Genomic DNA, 19,835 nt, shown 5'->3' on the forward strand with positions numbered 1-19,835 from the left:
AACTGATTGGCTGCTCACAACAGATCCCATCATGGAGGTGATCACATTATACTGGATCTCACTGTGGAGGTGATCACATCACCACACAGCTGCCAAACTACATCATAACTGCCAAACCACTGAGAATCATGGCCCAGCCAATTTGACACACAACCCCATCCATCATAAACACTAAGAAGTCACTTCCATAGAAAAGTTAAATTATCATACTCAGTACTATGCTCTGACTGTGGGTGAAATGGCTGAGCAGTACTTTCACACTAAGGCAACAAGTATTTGGGTGCAAATATTGAAATCACCAAGGAATATGATTGAAATAGTGTTGGAGAAGGTAAGAACAAAAATAATTGAGAAATAATATGCTTTGGAAGGTATTCATTCCTTGGAGTCAGAGGATTTCAGATAAGCAAGAGCTTCAGAGGGATAAATATCCAGAACCAAATATCAGGGAAAAATAAGCTACCACAAGTCCTGATTTAATGGAATTCGGAGATGTTCTGATCTCTGTATGGTCTCATCAGCTTCCTCACCTCAATGCCAAATCAAAAATAATTTAAATTATTTCTTTCTCTGAAGTCAATATTTTTGCAAGCCTATATCATCTATTATCTGGAAGATGGTGTTTATCAACATCTTCAAAAGCTGGATATTTTCCATTATAATTTGTTATTCAAGTGTCCAATACAATACAAAGTTAAGAAAATTAAGGGAGAGTAGGCTTTCTCAATTTGGGATCCTCCTTCTGTGACATCTAACCCTTAACATCTTTTCTTTACTCTTTGCTTCCTTCCTTGGAACTTGGTATTTCTTAGTACTATTTCCTTTCCTCCTTCCTTAGAACTCCTGGGGCCCCAGCTGCTATGAGGCTCTCTCCCAAACTCTGGAGTAGATAAGATATTTCCCCTGTGATGGCCCTGATCCCCTCTGTGCTATTGCAGCCAGCCAAGAGCAAGGTTTATGCTCCTCTGCCTATGGAGTCCTATCCCAGCACTTGTCTCTGTAATTCCTCAAGCTCCTAGTCCCGGAATCCCAACATTTGCTCAGATCCAGTTCATGGAGACTCACCCCTCAGTTGTTTCCCTTCTCCTGGAAGATAGTTTTCTATCATAAAAATGGAGAGAAGGGGGAGGTCACGTTCTGAGGCTATCTTAGAATTGCTAGGAAGGATCAGAATTGGAATATAATTTTTTTTTTCAGTTTAGTTCAAAAAACATCAACTAGACATACTGTATGGGTATATATTGTACCCGGAATTGTAGGAGTAAATGATGAAATGCATACTGCTCTCAAGAGCCTTACAACATTGTTGGGGAAACAAATATGTAAATATAGAATTTTAACACAATGTTTAAGTGCAGTAATAGAGGTAAAATTGATAGTAATCTTTAATGCTAACTTCTTTTTTAGCACTTGCCATGTGCCAGATACTGTGATACACACTTTATCTATCGCATTTTATTTGATGTAATTGAAGAGGTGGGCAGTGGCCGGATCACAGAGAGCCTTGAACTCATGTGGACCCAATTAAGACTTTATCCTGTACTTAATGGGGACTCATTGAAGGATTTGGAGAAGAGTCATAGTAGGATCATATTTACCTTGTAAGTAGATCAAGTTTAAGGAACAAGAAAGACACTAGGGGAGACCAGGCCAGGGACATGAAGACTGGAATTAAGACAGTAGTTTTAGAGAAAAACAGGAGTACTCAGACTCAAAAAAATTTTTGAAATTAAAATTAGTGGGATTTGTTGAATGGTTGATGAGGATGTAGATTTTAAGACAAGGAGTCAAAGATATTGCTCCGATTTTGACTTAGATGACTCGTAGACAGCGATGTCGTTAATGAGATGAGAAGTAGATGAGTAGAAGCAAGTCTGGGAGATGGCGGGAAGATGATGTGTCTGCTTCGGACATGCTGAAACGGAAGTAGTCATGGGACAGTCAAATGTAGATGCCCCCCAGGAAGTTAGATTTGACAGCCTCAAGGTCAGGGGAGAATCCAGGCTGGCGATAGAGTTGTGTGTGTCTTTGTTGTCAGTTTTCCTTTTCTCCTTTCCCATCACCCATGCATCCTGTTTTACTTTCCTGTATTCTTGCCCATGCATTGCGTGTATTCTGACTAATTAACAAGAACCAAGCAGTAATTTCCACTTCCCTCCTCCTGATTGTAACCCAAGTCTAAATGAGGCTGTCATGATTTGAAGGAAATGTAAATTTGCTGGTTCAACCCGGAGATGAAATGCATCACTGTCTTGTAATTCATTTAATTTCTCCTTGACATTTCCATCCTAGAAATCAAGTGATTTCTGCTGGCATTTTATGCAGGACCTAATCTGAAATCTGTGTGTGAGTTGTGTATGTATTTTAGTAGTAAGTGTACACTGGTCTCTGGTCTTTTATCCACCCTCAATAAAAAAAGACACAGGAATTCATGAGAGTAAACCAAAAGTCATTGGCATCTAGCTTGGGAATGCATTCTGTGATTATCTGATTATATGTTTACTTTATAAGTATGTTTTATGAAAGCTGACATTGAAGAGTGCTTACTTTTCCTAGGCACACAACATTGGCTGAGATGCACTAGGAACAGCTAGATAAGAGAGAGACTAAATTAAGACTTGTTATGTAATAGAAATAGTCCAGATATCTGTAAATAATCCAGAAAAATCATGGAGAGTTGCATGATGCATGCAACTGAGGCTATATGAGTCCAAGGTTATATCATTAGACCCTTGAAGGAAATGTATCATTGTAAGCATGGAGTTTTACCTGGTGTATATTATGAGTGAATTAATGATTCACAATGCGTTCTGAGGTTACTCTGACAATACAGTCTCTCTTGGCATGCTTTTGGCATGACGAGTCTCAGGAATGCTATTGGCTTTCCCAGATAGCTGAATCACAGAACACTGGATATTTGTTCCCACAGCCTATCAACCATGGCAGCTATTTGAGACTATCTCTTGGCAACAAGATAAATACTCTGACTGGAGTGTTATACTTCCTAACAAAGCTTGTTTCATGTGCAGACTTCCTCACACTCATGACTGGCCCAGGGCAATATTTTAAAATAGGTGAGGTTTGCTTTTTATTACCTTGGATTTCTGGGCCTTCCCTCTCTGTGGTCAGTGCTCTCTCTCATTCAAAGCCTTCTCATTGTTTCGCTTCATCCTCTGCACACCCTGAAACTTCCCCTGGCCACCTCAGCCCATCAAAACCCTCTCTGAAGGAATTTAGATACACGTATTATTTCTTCCTGAACGATTTAACATGCTAAGTTTTATTGCTAATTGTAAAAGGAGACATTTGTTCCCTGATAAAAATATTTTAAGAAGTATTTGCTGGAAGATGTTTTAACCATGCGGTCCTCAAATTCACATCATAGAGGTGACATTTGGTCCTGCTCTCAGCAACAGCTACTTACATGTCTAGAGTGAGCCATGCTATCTAAACACTAAAGCTAATTAGTATTAATGATCTTTATTATAAAGTAAATGCTTCAGTACATCTAATTGAAATCCATTAATAAGATGAGATTATTACATGGAATTTTATGTCAAAACGGAACTTCTCTTTTGATCAACAATTGTATCATGTTTTGGATAATTTCAGTGACCTTACTGCTGACACGTAGATGATACGTTTTTCTAATTTACGTATTTTCTATCAGCAAATTACAAGAAATGGGTAATTATGGAACTACCAGTGGTGGCTTGTGAAAGTGAGGGGGAGCATAGAAATGCTTTGCCATGCACTGAACATGAGCAGGTCAGTTAGCAAATACTTAATGGGCACCTAATATGAGCCAACCACCTGTGCTAGCCATTGGGCAAAGCCATCATGGTTGCCGACTTCACAGCACTTACCTTCCAGCAGGGGAGAGAGACACTGAACAGATCGATGCCCAGCCTCCTCAGTCACAGTTGGATGGGCATTTCAAAGAAAAAGCACAGTGTGTGCAAGTCTCCAAGTCTGAGTAATACAGCTATTTTACTTGAAGGTGAATCTTCCTCTTTCTAGTGAAATTGGTATTGCAAGTTTACTCATTAAGTTGTTTTCCTCGTTTGAGTACTACTTCCCCTACATATATGATTCACTTTAGTGCTACTGGACAGGAAAAATGCCTCAGCGTTGATATGTTGATAATGTATTTCTGGTATGCCTGCTGTGGAAAACGTGGGAAAATTTTAAAGTATAAAAAAATGATAAACATCTATAAAATCACCACTCAGAGCTAATCAATATTTGTGTTTTGACACATTTTCTTCAAGTCATATTTTTGCATATACTTTTATTTATATAGTTGATGTCATGCTGTATAGATAAGTATATATCCTTATTTTTTTCCACCTATGATTATTTTCCTGGGAGATAAGAAAGTAAGAGAATGAGAGACATTCTGTTTCATTATGTTCAGCTTCCATAGAAGTGATCTACCCTACCACTCTTTCAGGTTATTTGAGAGACTTTAATCTTGTTTATTTTATAACGGTAAGGACCACCTTGTAGTAGCTGGGGTTTCTTCTAGTTGACCTATTGGCTGGATTTATTGTGCTGTTCTCCTAAGAAATAGACCCTTGTGTTCTTTGTTTTCTGGATTTCCATATTTTTTTCTTCTTAAAATGCCACTTTTTACAAGTCACTTCCTTTCTCCAGAGTTTATTGCCTTTAAATCAGGTCTCATCTCAGTCTGGTATCTAGGGCCCCTCTGTAAGATGTTCTCCCCTTTTTACCCTTCCCCTCCCCTGCAACAACTCTGCTCCAGGCAGACTCAGGAGACACTCCAAGATCTGTGCTTCGCACTCCTGAACTTTTAATGTCTTCTCATTTCAATCTTCAATTTTTTTCACTTATCACAACCCTTGCCTTTGAGATGCCAACACACACTCATCAGCCCTTTCCCTTCCTTCCCATGACACTCAGCATCAGCACCACTCAATTTGGGTCTTAATTACATCTTATCTTTTACAACTTTCTTTAATTGTTTGATGTGTGAAAATACTGTCTTCTCATACCAAATTCATAAAATTGCTCTAATTTAGGAAAGAGGGCAAGTCCCAAACCTGGCTACCAACAGTCACTCTGTAATACTAGCTAATACTGTAGAACACTTACCATATGAAGGGTAAATATATATGCTAAGTACTTGACAGACATTATCTCATCTTCTTCACACAAGCCTGTGTCATTTAGGAATGCTTTTGGCTGCAAATAACAAAGGACTCAAGATGTCTAAAAATAACTTAAACAGTCCAGGCTTACTTTTTATTACCTCATGTAACAACAACAGCAAGAAAAATTGGAGGTAGGTAGTTGCTGGAATTGGCTCAGGAACTCTCTGGTGTCAGGGCTCTGGCTTGGTGTCTGCGAATTTCTTGGCGGTCCTCCACCATTGCAATATGGCTATATCATCTCCTGGCATCATGTCCTCACACAACTAGGCTCAAATGGTTAATGAGTCAGAAGACAGAAAGTGTATCTTGGAATTTTTGACTATTCATTAGCACAGAAATATAGAGGGGAAAGACTTGCAACTGAGGCTGACAGGTTTTGGAGAATTTTGACAGGCATACGTAGATATTGCCAAATTCTTAAGTTTCTGAGTGACGTCCTCCAACAAATTTCTTAAATTGTGCCTTTGCAAATAGGCATTTCTATTCTTAGCAACGTGTGAGTAAAATGTTGAATCACTCAAAGGATGTAGATTAGAAAGAGAAAGGAAAAAAAGCACTTCGTGGGAGGGGCAGAGCTTTATAAAACCAGACATCACCATACCTGAACTCTAACAACTCCCAGAGCAGCGGTTCCTGTCAGACAGCACCTCAGAGAACAGCAAGGTATGTCAGCAGTTTCCATGGCCATTTCTATGGGGAAAATAGTTTCATTTTTTTCTCTTCTTTCATACTGGTATTATTAATACATTAAAAATTAAAATATGGCATGTTTTAGAGGGTGAGTAAACACTTAGTGGTGTTTTCTTGTTTAGTTTGCTTGTTTAACTGAAAATATTTTAACTCAAGGTTTTAATTAAATTTATAAAGTTTAATCTTGAATTTTCAGAAGCCAGCAAATGCCTACATATAATATTAATCTATCTAAAACGCACATTCAATATGTGATATCAACTTTATTGAACAGGTTAGAATATGTGTGCTCTATACTAGCCACTGTTTTGACACTGAATTTGGTGGAAACATCTAGATAAATGTAACTTAAAATATTTTCATTTAAGCAATTGAAATAATCTATAAATTGTATATAAGCAAAAGGAAAAGATGACTCAGTTTTCATCTAACATGAACAGTCAAAAACTGGAGAAATTAAGCAGCAATTTAGGTTGAGTCAACCCAATTCCAAAATATATTCACTGAATTGAGTTAAATAATGGATTAATTTAGTGAAAGAGAAAAATTAGTTGTTGGGTTGACTGAAGTGATAGTTCAATTAAAAAAATCTAATTACGCATAAACAGACAATTGTTTATTATGAAAGTCATCAAATAAAAGAAACTAATTTTAAATTTTGTGGGAGAAAAAACTGATAATTTTGGATGAGACATTTTCTCGAAATTATTGTTTTCTTGTAGTTCTCATTGTTTGCTGTGGTCAATTTCAAAGGATTTTCACTGTGTAGTCACAAAAAATTTTTTTTGGATTGTTGCATCAGACTCAAATCTGACATCCAGGGCCACAGAGAAAAGGAACAGTGGTGGTGTCCCTGGCCAAACCCAGAGCTCTTCATCACCCAGGCCAAGTTTCAGTAGCACACTTGTCAGCTTGTGTTACCGGAACCAACACAAAAATCAGGGAGTCCAGCCCCACAATATGGTTTCCATCCATTCTTCCCAGTGATACTATTAAACATTCAGTGCATAATATTTGGAAGTCACTGAAATCATACAACTTAGTACTGTGTTAAGAAATTCACAACAGGTGTTACCTATTCTGGGAGATGGTGATATTTGACATCATTCCATGATTTCAGTTTCACATTGTCTTAGGCAGGTTCCCATCATGGCCACATAATCCCAACATACAGCACGTCTGGTCTGAGAATCAGGCATGCTGCATACTTGTGCCTTCATAGATTTCTAAGACTATGAACTGCTCAAACCTTCTCTGAAAGTTTGTAGGAAAAGCACTAGACTTGGAAGAATCACAAGGCTAGGGTTCAATCTAGACTCTGCAACCAACTATGTGCAACTTACATCTTCATATTTTTCACTGGCGGAACAGAACTGTCAAGCTTTACTGGGCAAATAATTTGGAGCCCTGGTGGCACAGTGGTTAAGAGCTATGGCTGTCAACCAAAAGGTGGGCAGTTCAAATTCACCAGCCGCTCCTTGGAAACCCTATGGGGCAGTTCTACTCTGTCCTATAGGGTCGCTATGAGTTGGAATAGACTAGATGACAACAGGTTTTGGGCAAATAATTATGCAGGTTAAACAAAAAATGTAGCTGAAGGAATTTGATAGGTGCAATAGAAAACGTCAGGTACTACTTTTTAATGTAAAATGCAAGTAATTGAATCTTATTTTAAAATATAAAATTTAAACTATTTTTTGAAAGAACTAAATGAATCTGAGACAATCTGGTTCTGTTCTGATTAACTTTTGTTTTTTTGTATTAAGTCACTTGAAATCCTAACTTGGCATTAAAAACCCTCTGAAAGTTTGCCTTGACACTTAAATTTTTTTGTGTGTCAAAGTGAATGACTCATTATTCAGGTTGTTACGGAGAACTGGGTACAGGAGAACCCTAATTTACTTCTCTGGCTCTGACTTCTTATTTACTTTTTCACATGGGAATAGAGAAATATTATTTATGTTATTAATACTCTGTTTCCAAAAAGAGTATTGAGACAATTTGTCAATAAAGACCTATACAATCAGGCTAATTAATTATAAAGACTATTTTGAATTGATAGAAGGAGGAAGCAACAAATACCTGAGCCACCCAAGTTAATTTAGCCTCTGTGATGAAGCAAGAAAAAAAGAATAGTGATACATATTTTTTTAAATTAATAAAACCTTATAGGAGCATTGCAGGCTTGCTACTTTCCTCTTTTGATTTCCCCTTTTTAGCACTTCTCAAGCTGGTAACTTGCTGAAACTCTTACACATGATAGCATCAGCAGATAAGGGAGTGTGGGGCACTAGAAATGGTGAGTTTCCTCAGACAGACCTGGATTTGAATCCCTGCACATTGCGTAGGAGCGGTGTGACCTTATGCATGTTACTTAACTTCTCTGAGCCTCAGGGTGTAATCTATAAAATAGAGATAATGGTATCTATCTCATATGAATCCTGGGAAGATTAAGGAGACAAGAGGAGGTGAGTGTTTCAGAGAAACTTTCACTTAATTCACTACTTTTTCTCGATAAAACACCATTGGGTGGTATTTTGAATGAGAAATTTTGATACAAATTGCAATTACTTTCTGAAAAAGAAGAGTTCACAGGTCAAGAATTCACATGAGACACCCATGGATTAAGGAGTAGACCACAGCTGTAAACAGGAAGACAATAGCTATAGGACATGCCTTGTGCTGGGCACTCCCAGCCCCTCCCCAACTCTGAGAAGTCACTGTCACAAGATGGTTTCCCATGGGAATGATGAGAGTCAGCATCTCTCTATTTATTTATATATTTTGGTAATTATAGGGTGTGTTTTAAGCTACTATGAAAGAGTAACACACAGCCTGAAACCTGATCATTGGCCAGGACCAACAGATACCCGGCACCCTTTGGGTGTGTCCAAGCATCAAGCTGCACATGGGGCCTTAGGTCATACAAGGCATGTCTGTCTATGTTCAGATGGCTGATAAGTTGAGGAAGTATGTTTCATAAGCCTAGATTATTCCTTTATGGGGTGGGTGGGGTGTGGGAAGCGTGGCTATCCCTGCACTCCCAGCAATGAACATCAAAGCACAAAACTCCCCAGCATAGGGAGTCCTTTTTTAGCAAGTGTGTGGGGTCTGGGTGAATGCACCAATCTTCATACAATCGGTCTAAGTCACTTCTAGAATTAGGGGGCTTGAAAGAAGATTGTGGCCAACAAGGATATGTATGCATGTGACATGCATTTGGATATGTGTGCATTTGCCTGTATGTGAGTGTGTATGGTGTGTGCATGATGTGTTTGTGGGTTCAGCATAGAGTTGAGAGCATGACCCTGGAGTCAGTTCCTAGCTCCGCCACTTATAGTTGAGCGACATTAATTAATTTTCTTAACCTATCTCTGCAGCAGTTTCTTCCCTTGTAAAGCAGGAATAGCAGCACCTTCCTCACAGGGTTTCTCTGAGGATTAAATGATTAGTACAGGTAAAATGTTTAGAACAGTGCTTGTTATACAGTAAGAATTCAATAAATGCTACTTATTGTTATTGTTAACATTATCATCATTATTATACGGAGTGCCATAAGGGGTCACTACTTGTCATATGACTTTTCATTATACCTCAGAATCAGCTACATAATTTGCAGGGCCTCTTATTTAATGGAGCCCTGGTGGTGCAATGGTTAAGAAGTGGGCTACTTACTAATCAAAAGGTCAGTAGTTCAAATCCACCAGCCGCTCCTTGAAAACCCTATGGGGCAGTTCTACTCTGTCCTATAGGGTCGCTATGAGTTGGAATTGACTTGACAACAATGGGTTTTTGTTTTTCTTATTTAGTAATTATTAGGACTGTCAAGACGATGACAGCAGAGCATTAAGCATGGGGCCACTTGTAGCTGTACAGGTCGTGTGCCCTCGATGTTGGCCTTGCTATTCCTCGTGTCTTCCCATGGACGAAGAACACAGGGAACCCCTCCTAGGCAAGATACACTCTGCACTACTCTGCTGACCTCACCCAAACTGTTGAGACATCTTTTAGAGTTGTTTTTTTTCTTCCTCACTTTCCTTCTAGATTGAAACAATGCAGGACCTTCATGTGGCGAACGCCATCTTTGCTCTCAATTTCTTCAAGCATCTGGCGAACACAAGCCCCACCCAGAATCTTTTCTTCTGCCCCTGGAGCATCTCGTCTACTATGGCCATGGTCTACCTGGGTGCCAGGGGCAACACTGCAGACCAGATGGCACAGGTGAGTTTGTGTTGAAGCTCTGAGTTAGAACTGAATGGGTTCTGAACTGGGCAGAATTGTTCTTGCTTTATGCCCAAGCCATTTTGGCCATAATAAGGTCAGCAACCATCATATGCTAATAAAGCACCCACCGTTACAACACGAACTCCATAGACTCAGATCTACCAATAGCCAAGCCGCAAAAACCCTCATCTGAAAATAGCAAAAGGCATATGGGAGTTTATCGGCTTACAAGGCTGGAAACAGTCAATAGTGACAACATCTTAGATTTTAATAATATAATGTTTATACTTTTCAAAGTGTTTTGCATGCATTATCCCATTTGGTTTTAAGACTGGTATCATTCTACAGTAGGAACCCTGGGTAGTGCAAATGGTTAAGTGCTCGGCTACTAACTGAAAGGTTGGTGGTTTGAATCCACCCAGAGGCACCTTGGAAGAAAAGCCTGGTGATCTGTTTCTGAAAGATAACAGTCATTGAAACCCCTATAGAGGATAGTTCTACTCTAACACACATGGGGCTGCTATGAGTTGGAATTGACTCCATGGCAATGGGTTTAGTTTCGATTTTTCATTCTACAGATGAGAAAACTGGTAGCAGGAATGAAGTACCTTTCCCAAGGTAGCCCAAGGTTCCCTAATTTCTGGTTCAGGGTCTTTCCCATTGCGCTACCACCATGATATTTTTGTTCCCCCAAACCCTTCTTGTAAGAAGTTCCTCTTAATTGTCTTAAGAGAGTGTCAGAGCTGTGGTCATTCAGAGATGCATGGACAGAGAGGTGGCTTCAGAGGACCTCCAGCCATATTACCAAACCTATGAGATCATATCAACAAAATGGGGCCTGGCTTCATAGCGTGGCCAGTCTTCAAGGTCAATGTGGACAGGGTGTGGAACAGCATTGTGAGATATTTCTGTACCAAGGGCAATGGTTTCCTCCCTTGGTGAATGGACACAGGCTCAGCCAGGGGACAATTTCCACTGAGTCTGGGGGCCTTCACAATATGTTGAACTTTTTCAACCTGACACTGTACTATTCCCATGGGAGTAGGATTAATTCAGCACATTTAAAATTTGCATGATCCAGTTACGTCCTATGCCAGTGACCCAACGTGGCCATCCTGTAATTAAGTTCTTTCACATTCACATACACACAGAAAAACATGAGAATTAATACTTTCAAGTACAGGTCCCAATCTCCCACAAGCACTTGTGCTTCTAGACAGACCAAACTGCCACCGGCTGCTTTCCGTTTTCCCATGAGATAGCACCTGAATATAGGTACATCTTTTAAGGTGACCCATTTAAGATGGGCCGTGTTTGAGCCAAAGGCTTTTCACAAAGAGAATGTTGGCCAATCTTGCAGCAAGAGGAGCTGCGATGAGTACATCACTCCCTGTGTTTGTGGCAATTTAAACAGAGAGAGTTACAGTGCAACTCAATTGCTCAACATTTCCCAACTCTCCTTCCGCTTTATCTTCCCTGCCTTGAAAAAATAGATAGTGAATTTATTGAAAACTTTATAAAACATCAGTGTTATTTTTTTTTTTAATGCAAAAAAGCAATATATTTTGAGTGCAAACACTGAATGAAGTGTTCTGGATTGTTAACGTAAACACAATTTTCATACCAAATGAAAATTAACTTATTGGTCACTCTGGGCACAATACAGCTTTTCCGTATCCTGAAAGTGCTTTGAGGACTTGGGACTATGCAAACATTTTATATGGGCTTCTTACAAGTCTGCTGCATGTACAGATTTTAAAATTTAAAGGCTAATTTCTTTGCTTCCCAAGTAAAAAGTGAGGAAGATGGAGGAGGAGGCAGGGGCTGTGGGGCCAGACAAATCTGTGTTTGAGTCATTGCTTTCCCACTTGCTAGGTGTGAGCAAGAGCATGAAAACCCTCTCAGTCTCAGTTTCTTTATCTATAAAATAGGACTGAAAATACACACTCTACAGGACAGTTGTGAAGAGTAGAGATAATATGTAAAGCACCTATGAGCAGTAGCTAATACCTATTAGCCAGGCACGTTGCAAGAACGTTTTATGAATTTACTCCCATAATACTCATGAGACCCTATGAGGTAGCTGCCATTATTATCAACGTCAGTTTACAGATGAGGAAATTAGGGCAGAAGAGACCACACAGTTGGGAATTGGTATACAGTAACTGGAGGAGGTAGTATAGTTGTAGTCCAAAGGAATAACAAGAAGATATAAACTCCGAAAGAGCATAGGTCTCTATGAGATTAGTGTGCCAGCAAGAAAGTTTTTTTCCCAGTTCTTATGTTTAGGGTTGAGGCAACAGACCCGCCCTTTCTGGGCAGTATAGCTGACTTGCTATTTTCTTTGTGTCCTCAACATGGCCCAGGGTCACCTCACATCCCCACCCCTACAGAGACATCTCCCTGAGTGGCCTTTGCAGTGGTTTAGGGAGGCAGCAGCAGCAGCCAGGAGACTCTTGATTTAAGCGGCATCATTTCTTTAGAAAGGAAGCTTGGTTGCTCAATGGTTAGGCACTCAGCTGCTAACCAAAAGGTCAGCCGTTGAACCCACCAGCGGTTCCACGGGAGAAATGACTTGGGGATCTACTCCCATAAAGATTTACAGTCTTAGAAACCCTACTGGGCAATTTTACTCTGTCCTATAGGGTCGCTGTGAGTCACAATTGACAATAGAAGGAAGCACTGCTTGGTCCTACACCATCCTCACAATCGTTATGCTTGAGCCCCTTGTTGCAGCCACTGTGTCAATCCATCTCGTTGAGTGTCTTCCTCTTTTTCGCTGACCCTCTACTTTACCAAGCATGATGTCCTTCCCCAGGGACTGGTCCCTCCTGATAACATGTCCAAATCACGTGAAATGAAGGAGGAAAAGAAGAGAAACAGTTGCAGGAAACATCGTCTCTTTGTGTAGAGGCAGAGGGGGTCACTTCTTTTCAGAGTATTAAGCAGGACGTATGATGTATGATTTGAAGATCACAGAAAATCCCCACAAACCCAAACACCTCTCTCCCCTAGCCCAGAAATTCACTAGCTGGCTGGACAAGTCTGCGTTTAGTTCATTAGCAGGGCCCCAATCATCAGTCTACTTACCAGATCAGCTCTTCTTCACCATGGGCCCCATGGGAATGTGCTACAGGACAAGTGTGTCCCAAAGGATGTTGCAGGGAGCCCTGAGAGGCAGGAGCAGGGTGGGGTGCTGAGACTGGCTGGGCCAGGCTGGGAGGAGGGAGTCAGAGTCAGTTTCAAAGGGGCCAGTCTTCACCTGCCAGCTTAGCTTCACCGTGTCATTTGGCCCTGCCTGTTACCATCTAAAGAAGAGACTCACAATTGTCATTTGTCCCTGTAGTTTATTCCTCGACATGGACATTAGTTTCTCTCTTTGTGTGAGTAGGGTGATGATTTAGGTGATTTTGAGATCCTTCTTAATACTGAATGACCCTTTTTTATGCTTAAAATGACTTTGACTTGTAGTTTTCGACAGGTTGGAAATATATATATATAAGGCCGTTAAATAGAGAGGTGCAAGATCCCGAGTCATCCTTATTATTTTCTTCAAATTACTGGCATTTTATCAAGGCAATTGATGGGTTGGATGATAATTTAGGAAAAAAATTATAAATTGTCTCATAATTAGTAATACGTTATTGTCCAAAATGGCCAGATACAGATTAGTATAAAATACCTCATGCTGTTTTCTGTAAGGGAAATTTAGGCTGGCTGACACTTACATATCCTATATGAAGAACATCTATCAGAAAATTCCACTATTACTAGTTTTATCCTTATGACATGGGGGGCAGTTGGTAACTGGTCTTTTAAACAGAATTGTTGTGCTTGTTCCCCATACACAAAGGCTGGAAACCAGACAAAAAAACCATGAAGAGCCACCTGATAGTCACTAGGTTTAAAAGTAATTAGCAGAAAGTGTAACCAATTCTCTCTAATTCCAATTGCAGGTGCTTCAGTTTAACAAAGTTGGAGGTCACAAAATCATCCCAGTGACCCCACGGAAGTTCACCAGCTGTGAAATCAGGCAGTGGATCCAGAAAGCTACTTATCCTGATGCTATTTTGCAGGTATCTGACTCATACATCCATCCTTCTCTTATATTTTATTTTTAGACTCTTGTCTTAAAATTACAATGTTTGATTGGTAAGGAACCTAGTGCAACTTCTCCCATTTACAGAAAGAAAACTAAGACTCAGAGTCATTAAATGAATTTTCTAGGGTCACCCAGTTAATTAGTGGCAGAACCGGGGAAGATTTCAGACTTCGTGACTTTCAGCCAAGGCTGTTTCTAAGTTTTATCATTGGTTGAGTGTGTAATTTATTCTAAAACCATGATGGCGGCTTCTAGAATACACATGCATGGATGCAGATTTCCATAGGGAAGAGGTTAGGGTATGACAAATAGTTGAGGAACGGAGAAGGCCAGGTCTGATGACATCGTGAGGGGTCACTGACTCACAAATCCCTGTCTCTCTCTCTCTCCATCCCTCTTTCTCTATTTTCTCAATACCCCATTTGCTTAAACAGCAGCTATTCAGCTAAATTATAGGAACTGGTTACAGACCTGCTACTATTGGTAGCTAACTTCCATAGTCACCCTCTGAGCTTAGGTTATTGGGCAATATCTCCCATGGCTTTCTTCCTGAGAATTCTGATGCTACATCTGCCCATCCTCAAGGGAATTATGGGCTAGATGAGATGGAGAAGGTCCCTTCACTACGGCGATTCAGCCATGTCTTTATGACCCCTGGCAATCCAGCTGGAGAGCTCTGTCCTCTGCTCCACCCCCAGGTGGCGCTGTGACTGAGCTCTAGGTCCCATAGCACCCTAGTCTATGTAGCGCCTACACGCTTCAGGCTGAATTTCCTATTTCTCATTCACTTCTGTGGTTTTCTAAAACCCAGATTTTCCACTGCAGGGCCAACTCCTTAATTGTAAAGTGGGTAGCTATAGACGCTATTTGAATTTTTTAAGACCATTATTAAGGTAGTGTTCTAATAAAAATATTTTAAGAGACCTTGGAGGTTAAACAAAAACAAACTCACTGCCATCGAGTCGATTCCAATTCATAGCGGCCCTATAGGACAGAGTAGAACTGCCCCATAGGGTTTCCAAGGAGCGCCCGGGGGATTCAAACTGCCGACCTTTTGATTAGCAGTCGTAGCTCTTAACCACAATGCCACCAGGGACTATAAAAGGAGCCTCTTCTAGGATGCTGGTTACTTTGTGGTTGAATCCAAACCATATAGCTGTTGTTGGGTGCTGTCGACTTGATACCAATCCATGGCAACCCCATGTGACAGAGTAGAACTGCCCCCAAAGGGTTTCCAAGGCTGTAATCTTTATGGAAGCAGACTACCACATCTTTTTCCCACAGAGCAGCTGGGTAGGCTCAAACTGCCAACCTTTTGGTTAGCAGCTGAGCACTTAACCATTGCATCATGAGGGCTCCATAGGCACAGCAAAATTTGAAACAAAAAATTATCTTATCGGTTTTAATGCACTACATCCCTATCAAAATCACTTCCTCAAAGATTCCTCTTAAGTACCAGAAAAGAAGTGTATATTAATACAGCGTGTTATTGTGTTGAGAAAAAAACGTTGCTTTAGAAATATCTTGTTGAGCAGTCATGTGGTATGTAAAGGGAATCCCTTCTACCTGTTTAAGGCACAAGCTGGAAATACAATCCATTCATCCTTCCAGTCTCTCATCTCTGCAATTAATTCATCCTCCGGGGGTTACTTATTGGAAAGTATCAATCAGCTGTTTGGAGAGAAGTCCACAAGATTCAATGAAGTAAGTGAAACCTGTAATTGAAATACCTAAACCAAATCCAAACCCACTGCCATGGAGTCGATTCTGACTCATAGGGATCCTGTAATTGAAATAGCAGGGCCCAAAACCTGCAACTGCTTTCAAAGCAGTTGTCTACAATCCATACAAGGTAAGTCAGAATTCCACACAGGTTCCCCATGACTGGCTGCACATAAATGACAATGGGCAATGGCAGCTGTCCCTATCCTCCCTTTTTCGGTGGCTGTCTCTCCCTGTTGTAGATTTTCCCACTTGCAGATAGTAAATCAGGACAAGTGCAACTGATTTCAAGAGCCACTATCCCCAAGACAAACTTCTTCTCTATTATTCTGTCTACAATGCAAAGCAAGGACGAGGGAGACACACAGGGAGGTAGATTATTGGCACAATAACTGCAACGACAGACTCACAATGCTGGCGACTGTAAAGATGATGCAGGACCGAGTGATGTTTCCTTCTGTTGTTATACAAGGTGGCCATGAGTTCGAGTGGACTGTATAGCAACTATCTATCAGCTATGTACAATGCTGAGCGTGCAGGAAAGCAGATAGAGTTGGGGAGAGGTCGTGAAGGCAGATAGAGTATAGGGAAGGGGATCAACTGCACACTTGTAATCTCAACTACTTCCTCTTTCAGCCCTCCCTCCCCACATCCAGCCTCCACCAATCCCCTCCCCAGACTGCCTAATCTTGACAGAAAGTCCATAATTTACAATTACACCATGGCTCATTCAGTGTAAATTCTGTGTTATCTTGGCATTTTCTTACTTTAAAGGAATACGTGAAACTCTGTAAGAAATATTACTCTACAGAAGCTCAGGCAGTAGACTTCCTAGAACATGCAGAAGAAGCCAGAAAAAAGATTAATTCCTGGGTCAAGACTCAAACCAAAGGTAAAACCAAGGAACTGCTTTCTTGTTCTTTTCACTTAGAAAATTTTGACACTAATAATGCCCACTTAGTAGAGCAGTTGGAGCCCTGGTGGCACAGTGGTTAAGTGCTACAGCTGTTAACCAAAAGGTCAGTAGTTCAAATCCACCAGCTGCTCCTTGGAAATGCCATGGGGCAGTTCTGGGGCAGTTCTGCTCTGTCCTATAGGGTCACTATGAGTCGGAATTGACTCGACGGCAATGGGGTTAGTTTTTTGGTTTAGTAGAGTAGTTGTGAGTGGTTGGAATACAGCAAGTACTCAATATCTCCCTTAAGAAACTCTCTTTTGCTCCATTCTGAATTAAATAACTCATGTATAACTGCAAAACTTAGAGAAAACAAAATAAAAGGAAGTGAAAATATCCTTTCCAAATTTAATAGTAAATCTCAATTCTAAATCCAATATTCCTTCATTTTTCTCTTGGATTTCACAAACCTGAGAAATTTGATCTGTGTTTCAAATAAATCTAGAGAAAAATTCAAGCCTGACAGCATCTCTGCAGGGTTTGAGAAATGTGGACATTGAGTTTGTTAGCTACTCAAAAAATTCAAGAAATCATAATAGCTTCACAGTTCTTGATCATGAAACCTAGACATATGTCATGTTTTCTGCAGGCAAAATCCCAAACCTGCTACCAGAAGGTTCTGTGGACAGGGAGACCAAGATGGTCCTGGTGAATGCTGTTTACTTCAAAGGAAAGTGGAAAACTCCATTTCAGAAGAAACTAAACGGGCTTTATCCTTTCCGTGTGAATGCGGTAAGAGGCAATAAGATGCATTTTCCTAGCATATATTTTAGGACCTTAGATAGATAGCGATGGAAAAATTAGAGATCACTTAGTGATGCACCTAAATGACTTGCTAGTTGTAAGTTATGCACATTGGGCAATTGACAGACCCCTTCAAGCTACTGAATATCACTCAGTAACTTATGAGAAAGGAGCCCTGGTGGTGCAGTGGTTAAGTGCTCAGCTGCTAATCAAAAGGTCTGCAGTTTGAAGCCACCAGTCACTCTGAGGGAGAAGGATGTGGCAGTCTGCTTCTGTAAAGATTATAGCCTTGGAAACCCTATGGGGCAGTTCTATTCTGTCCTACAGGGTCAGTATGAGTCGGAATCGACTGATGGTAATGGGTCTTTTTCTTTTTCAATTTATGAGAGGCAGTGTGAGCAGGGATGAAGATCATGGATTTTATATTACACAGATCTGCTTTGACTCAAGTGTTGGTTCTGCCACTTACCAGCTATGACCTTACTGATCTTCCATGCCTTCCATTTCTTGATCTGTAAAACTGGGATAATAATAATATCCAACTCAAAATATTGCTGTAAGGATTCTATGAGATTTAGCAGAGTTCCTGGCCCATAAAGGAGTCCTGGTGGCACAATGCTTAAGTGCTAGGCTGCTAACCAAAAGGTTGGTAGTTCGAACCCACCCAGCGGCTCCATGGGGGGAAGATCTGGTGATCTACTTCCATAAAGATTACTAAAAAATTGGTTTCCCCCTTAGGAAACCCTATGGGGCAGTTCTACTCTGTCACATGGGGTTGCTATGAGTCAGAATCTACCGACAGCACCTAGCAACAACGACAACATGGTCTCCATAGTGGGTACTCCACAAATATTTTATTTATTTATTATTATTATCCATCTTAAAAATGGGTGTAAACTTGAAAACACCAATAAAATCAAAGCACCCACTACAAGGATATACAAATGATTTTTTTGTTGTTGATTATTTAAAACATATTTCTTCAACACCAAAGCAGAACCCACTGTCTTTTATACCTAACTGTAAATCTCTCGACATCTTAGTAGCAGCTTTCATATTTACTTTATAAAAATTTCAGACTGAGCGCAAACCTGTACAGATGATGTACTTGCACGAAAGGCTGAACATTGGGTACATAGAAGACCTAAAGGCTCAGATTCTAGAACTCCCATATGCTGGAGATGTCAGCATGTTCCTGTTGCTTCCGGATGGAGTTGCCGATGTGTCCACCGGCTTGGAGTTGGTAAGGCATTCCTACTTCAATTGTTTTAAACTTCTGGGGCTAACTCTACCTCTCATGAGATGAACATGTCTACATCTTAGGAAATATGTGAATTGGCTGAGAGTAAATACACCATGTCTCAAACTTTCATTCAAAGTATTTGGTTCAGACTTTTCTGTTCTATATGTCACCTTCTTGCAAAAATTTGACCAATCTATCACATTTTTACCTCACCCGCAATAGTAAGGTCGATGATTTTTAACATTACACTTAAATAGAGTTGTTTTACTTTTTTAAAAAATAAACACTTACTGGTAATTTTTGGATTTGCAGCTGGAAGGTGAGATAACCTATGACAAACTTAACAAGTGGACCAGCAAAGACACAATGGTGGAAGATGATGTTGAGGTGTACCTGCCCCAGTTCAAGTTGGAAAAGCGTTATGAACTCAAACCCATTCTGAGAAGTATGGGCATAAGTGATGCCTTCAGCAAAGGCCAGGCCAATTTCTTGGGAATGTCAGAGAGGAATGACCTGTTTCTTTCTGAGGTATTCCACCAAGCTGCCGTGGATGTTAATGAAGAGGGCACGGAAGCAACTGCTGGCACCGGGGCCATTATGACAGGAAGATCTGGCCACGGAGGCCCACAGTTTGTGGCAGATCATCCTTTACTCTTCTTCATCATGCACAGAATGACCAGGAGCATCCTCTTTTTGGGCAGATTCTCCTCACCCTAAAATTGAAAGTTTCTGTTTCTGCACAGGAGTTTGTAGCGTGAGCTGTAAGCTGCAGAGTTGCTATCTCAAGTGCCAAAAGTTTAAAAACTTTGCCTACATATTTCTGTTTTTCTGAGCAACTTCTACAGATTAAAAGTGACTAGTTATGTAAGTCACACTAAATATAAATACATAAATAACTAGATAACCCTGTCAATCAAAATGTGACAGCCGTATTAGTCACCTGGTCCCCTAAAATGGGATGATGTCCCATCTTCCTCCCTA

The 19,835-nt window shown here is 40.4% G+C and overlaps 1 protein-coding gene across 1 annotated transcript; it reads left to right on the top strand.

The window, feature by feature from the left end:
• Positions 1-5,668: 5,668 nt before the first annotated feature.
• SERPINB2 (serpin family B member 2) lies at positions 5,669-19,829 on the top strand. Its single transcript, XM_004379287.2, has 8 exons — positions 5,669-5,837; positions 9,909-10,085; positions 14,045-14,164; positions 15,766-15,894; positions 16,687-16,804; positions 17,457-17,599; positions 18,690-18,854; positions 19,167-19,829. The coding sequence occupies exons 2-8, from the start codon at positions 9,918-9,920 to the stop codon at positions 19,569-19,571; spliced, it is 1,248 nt and encodes a 415-aa protein (XP_004379344.1). The 5' UTR covers positions 5,669-5,837; positions 9,909-9,917; the 3' UTR covers positions 19,572-19,829.
• Positions 19,830-19,835: the final 6 nt, after the last annotated feature.

This window comes from Trichechus manatus, unplaced genomic scaffold (assembly GCF_000243295.1).
Source record: "Trichechus manatus latirostris isolate Lorelei unplaced genomic scaffold, TriManLat1.0 scaffold00063, whole genome shotgun sequence".
NCBI lineage: Eukaryota > Metazoa > Chordata > Mammalia > Sirenia > Trichechidae > Trichechus > Trichechus manatus.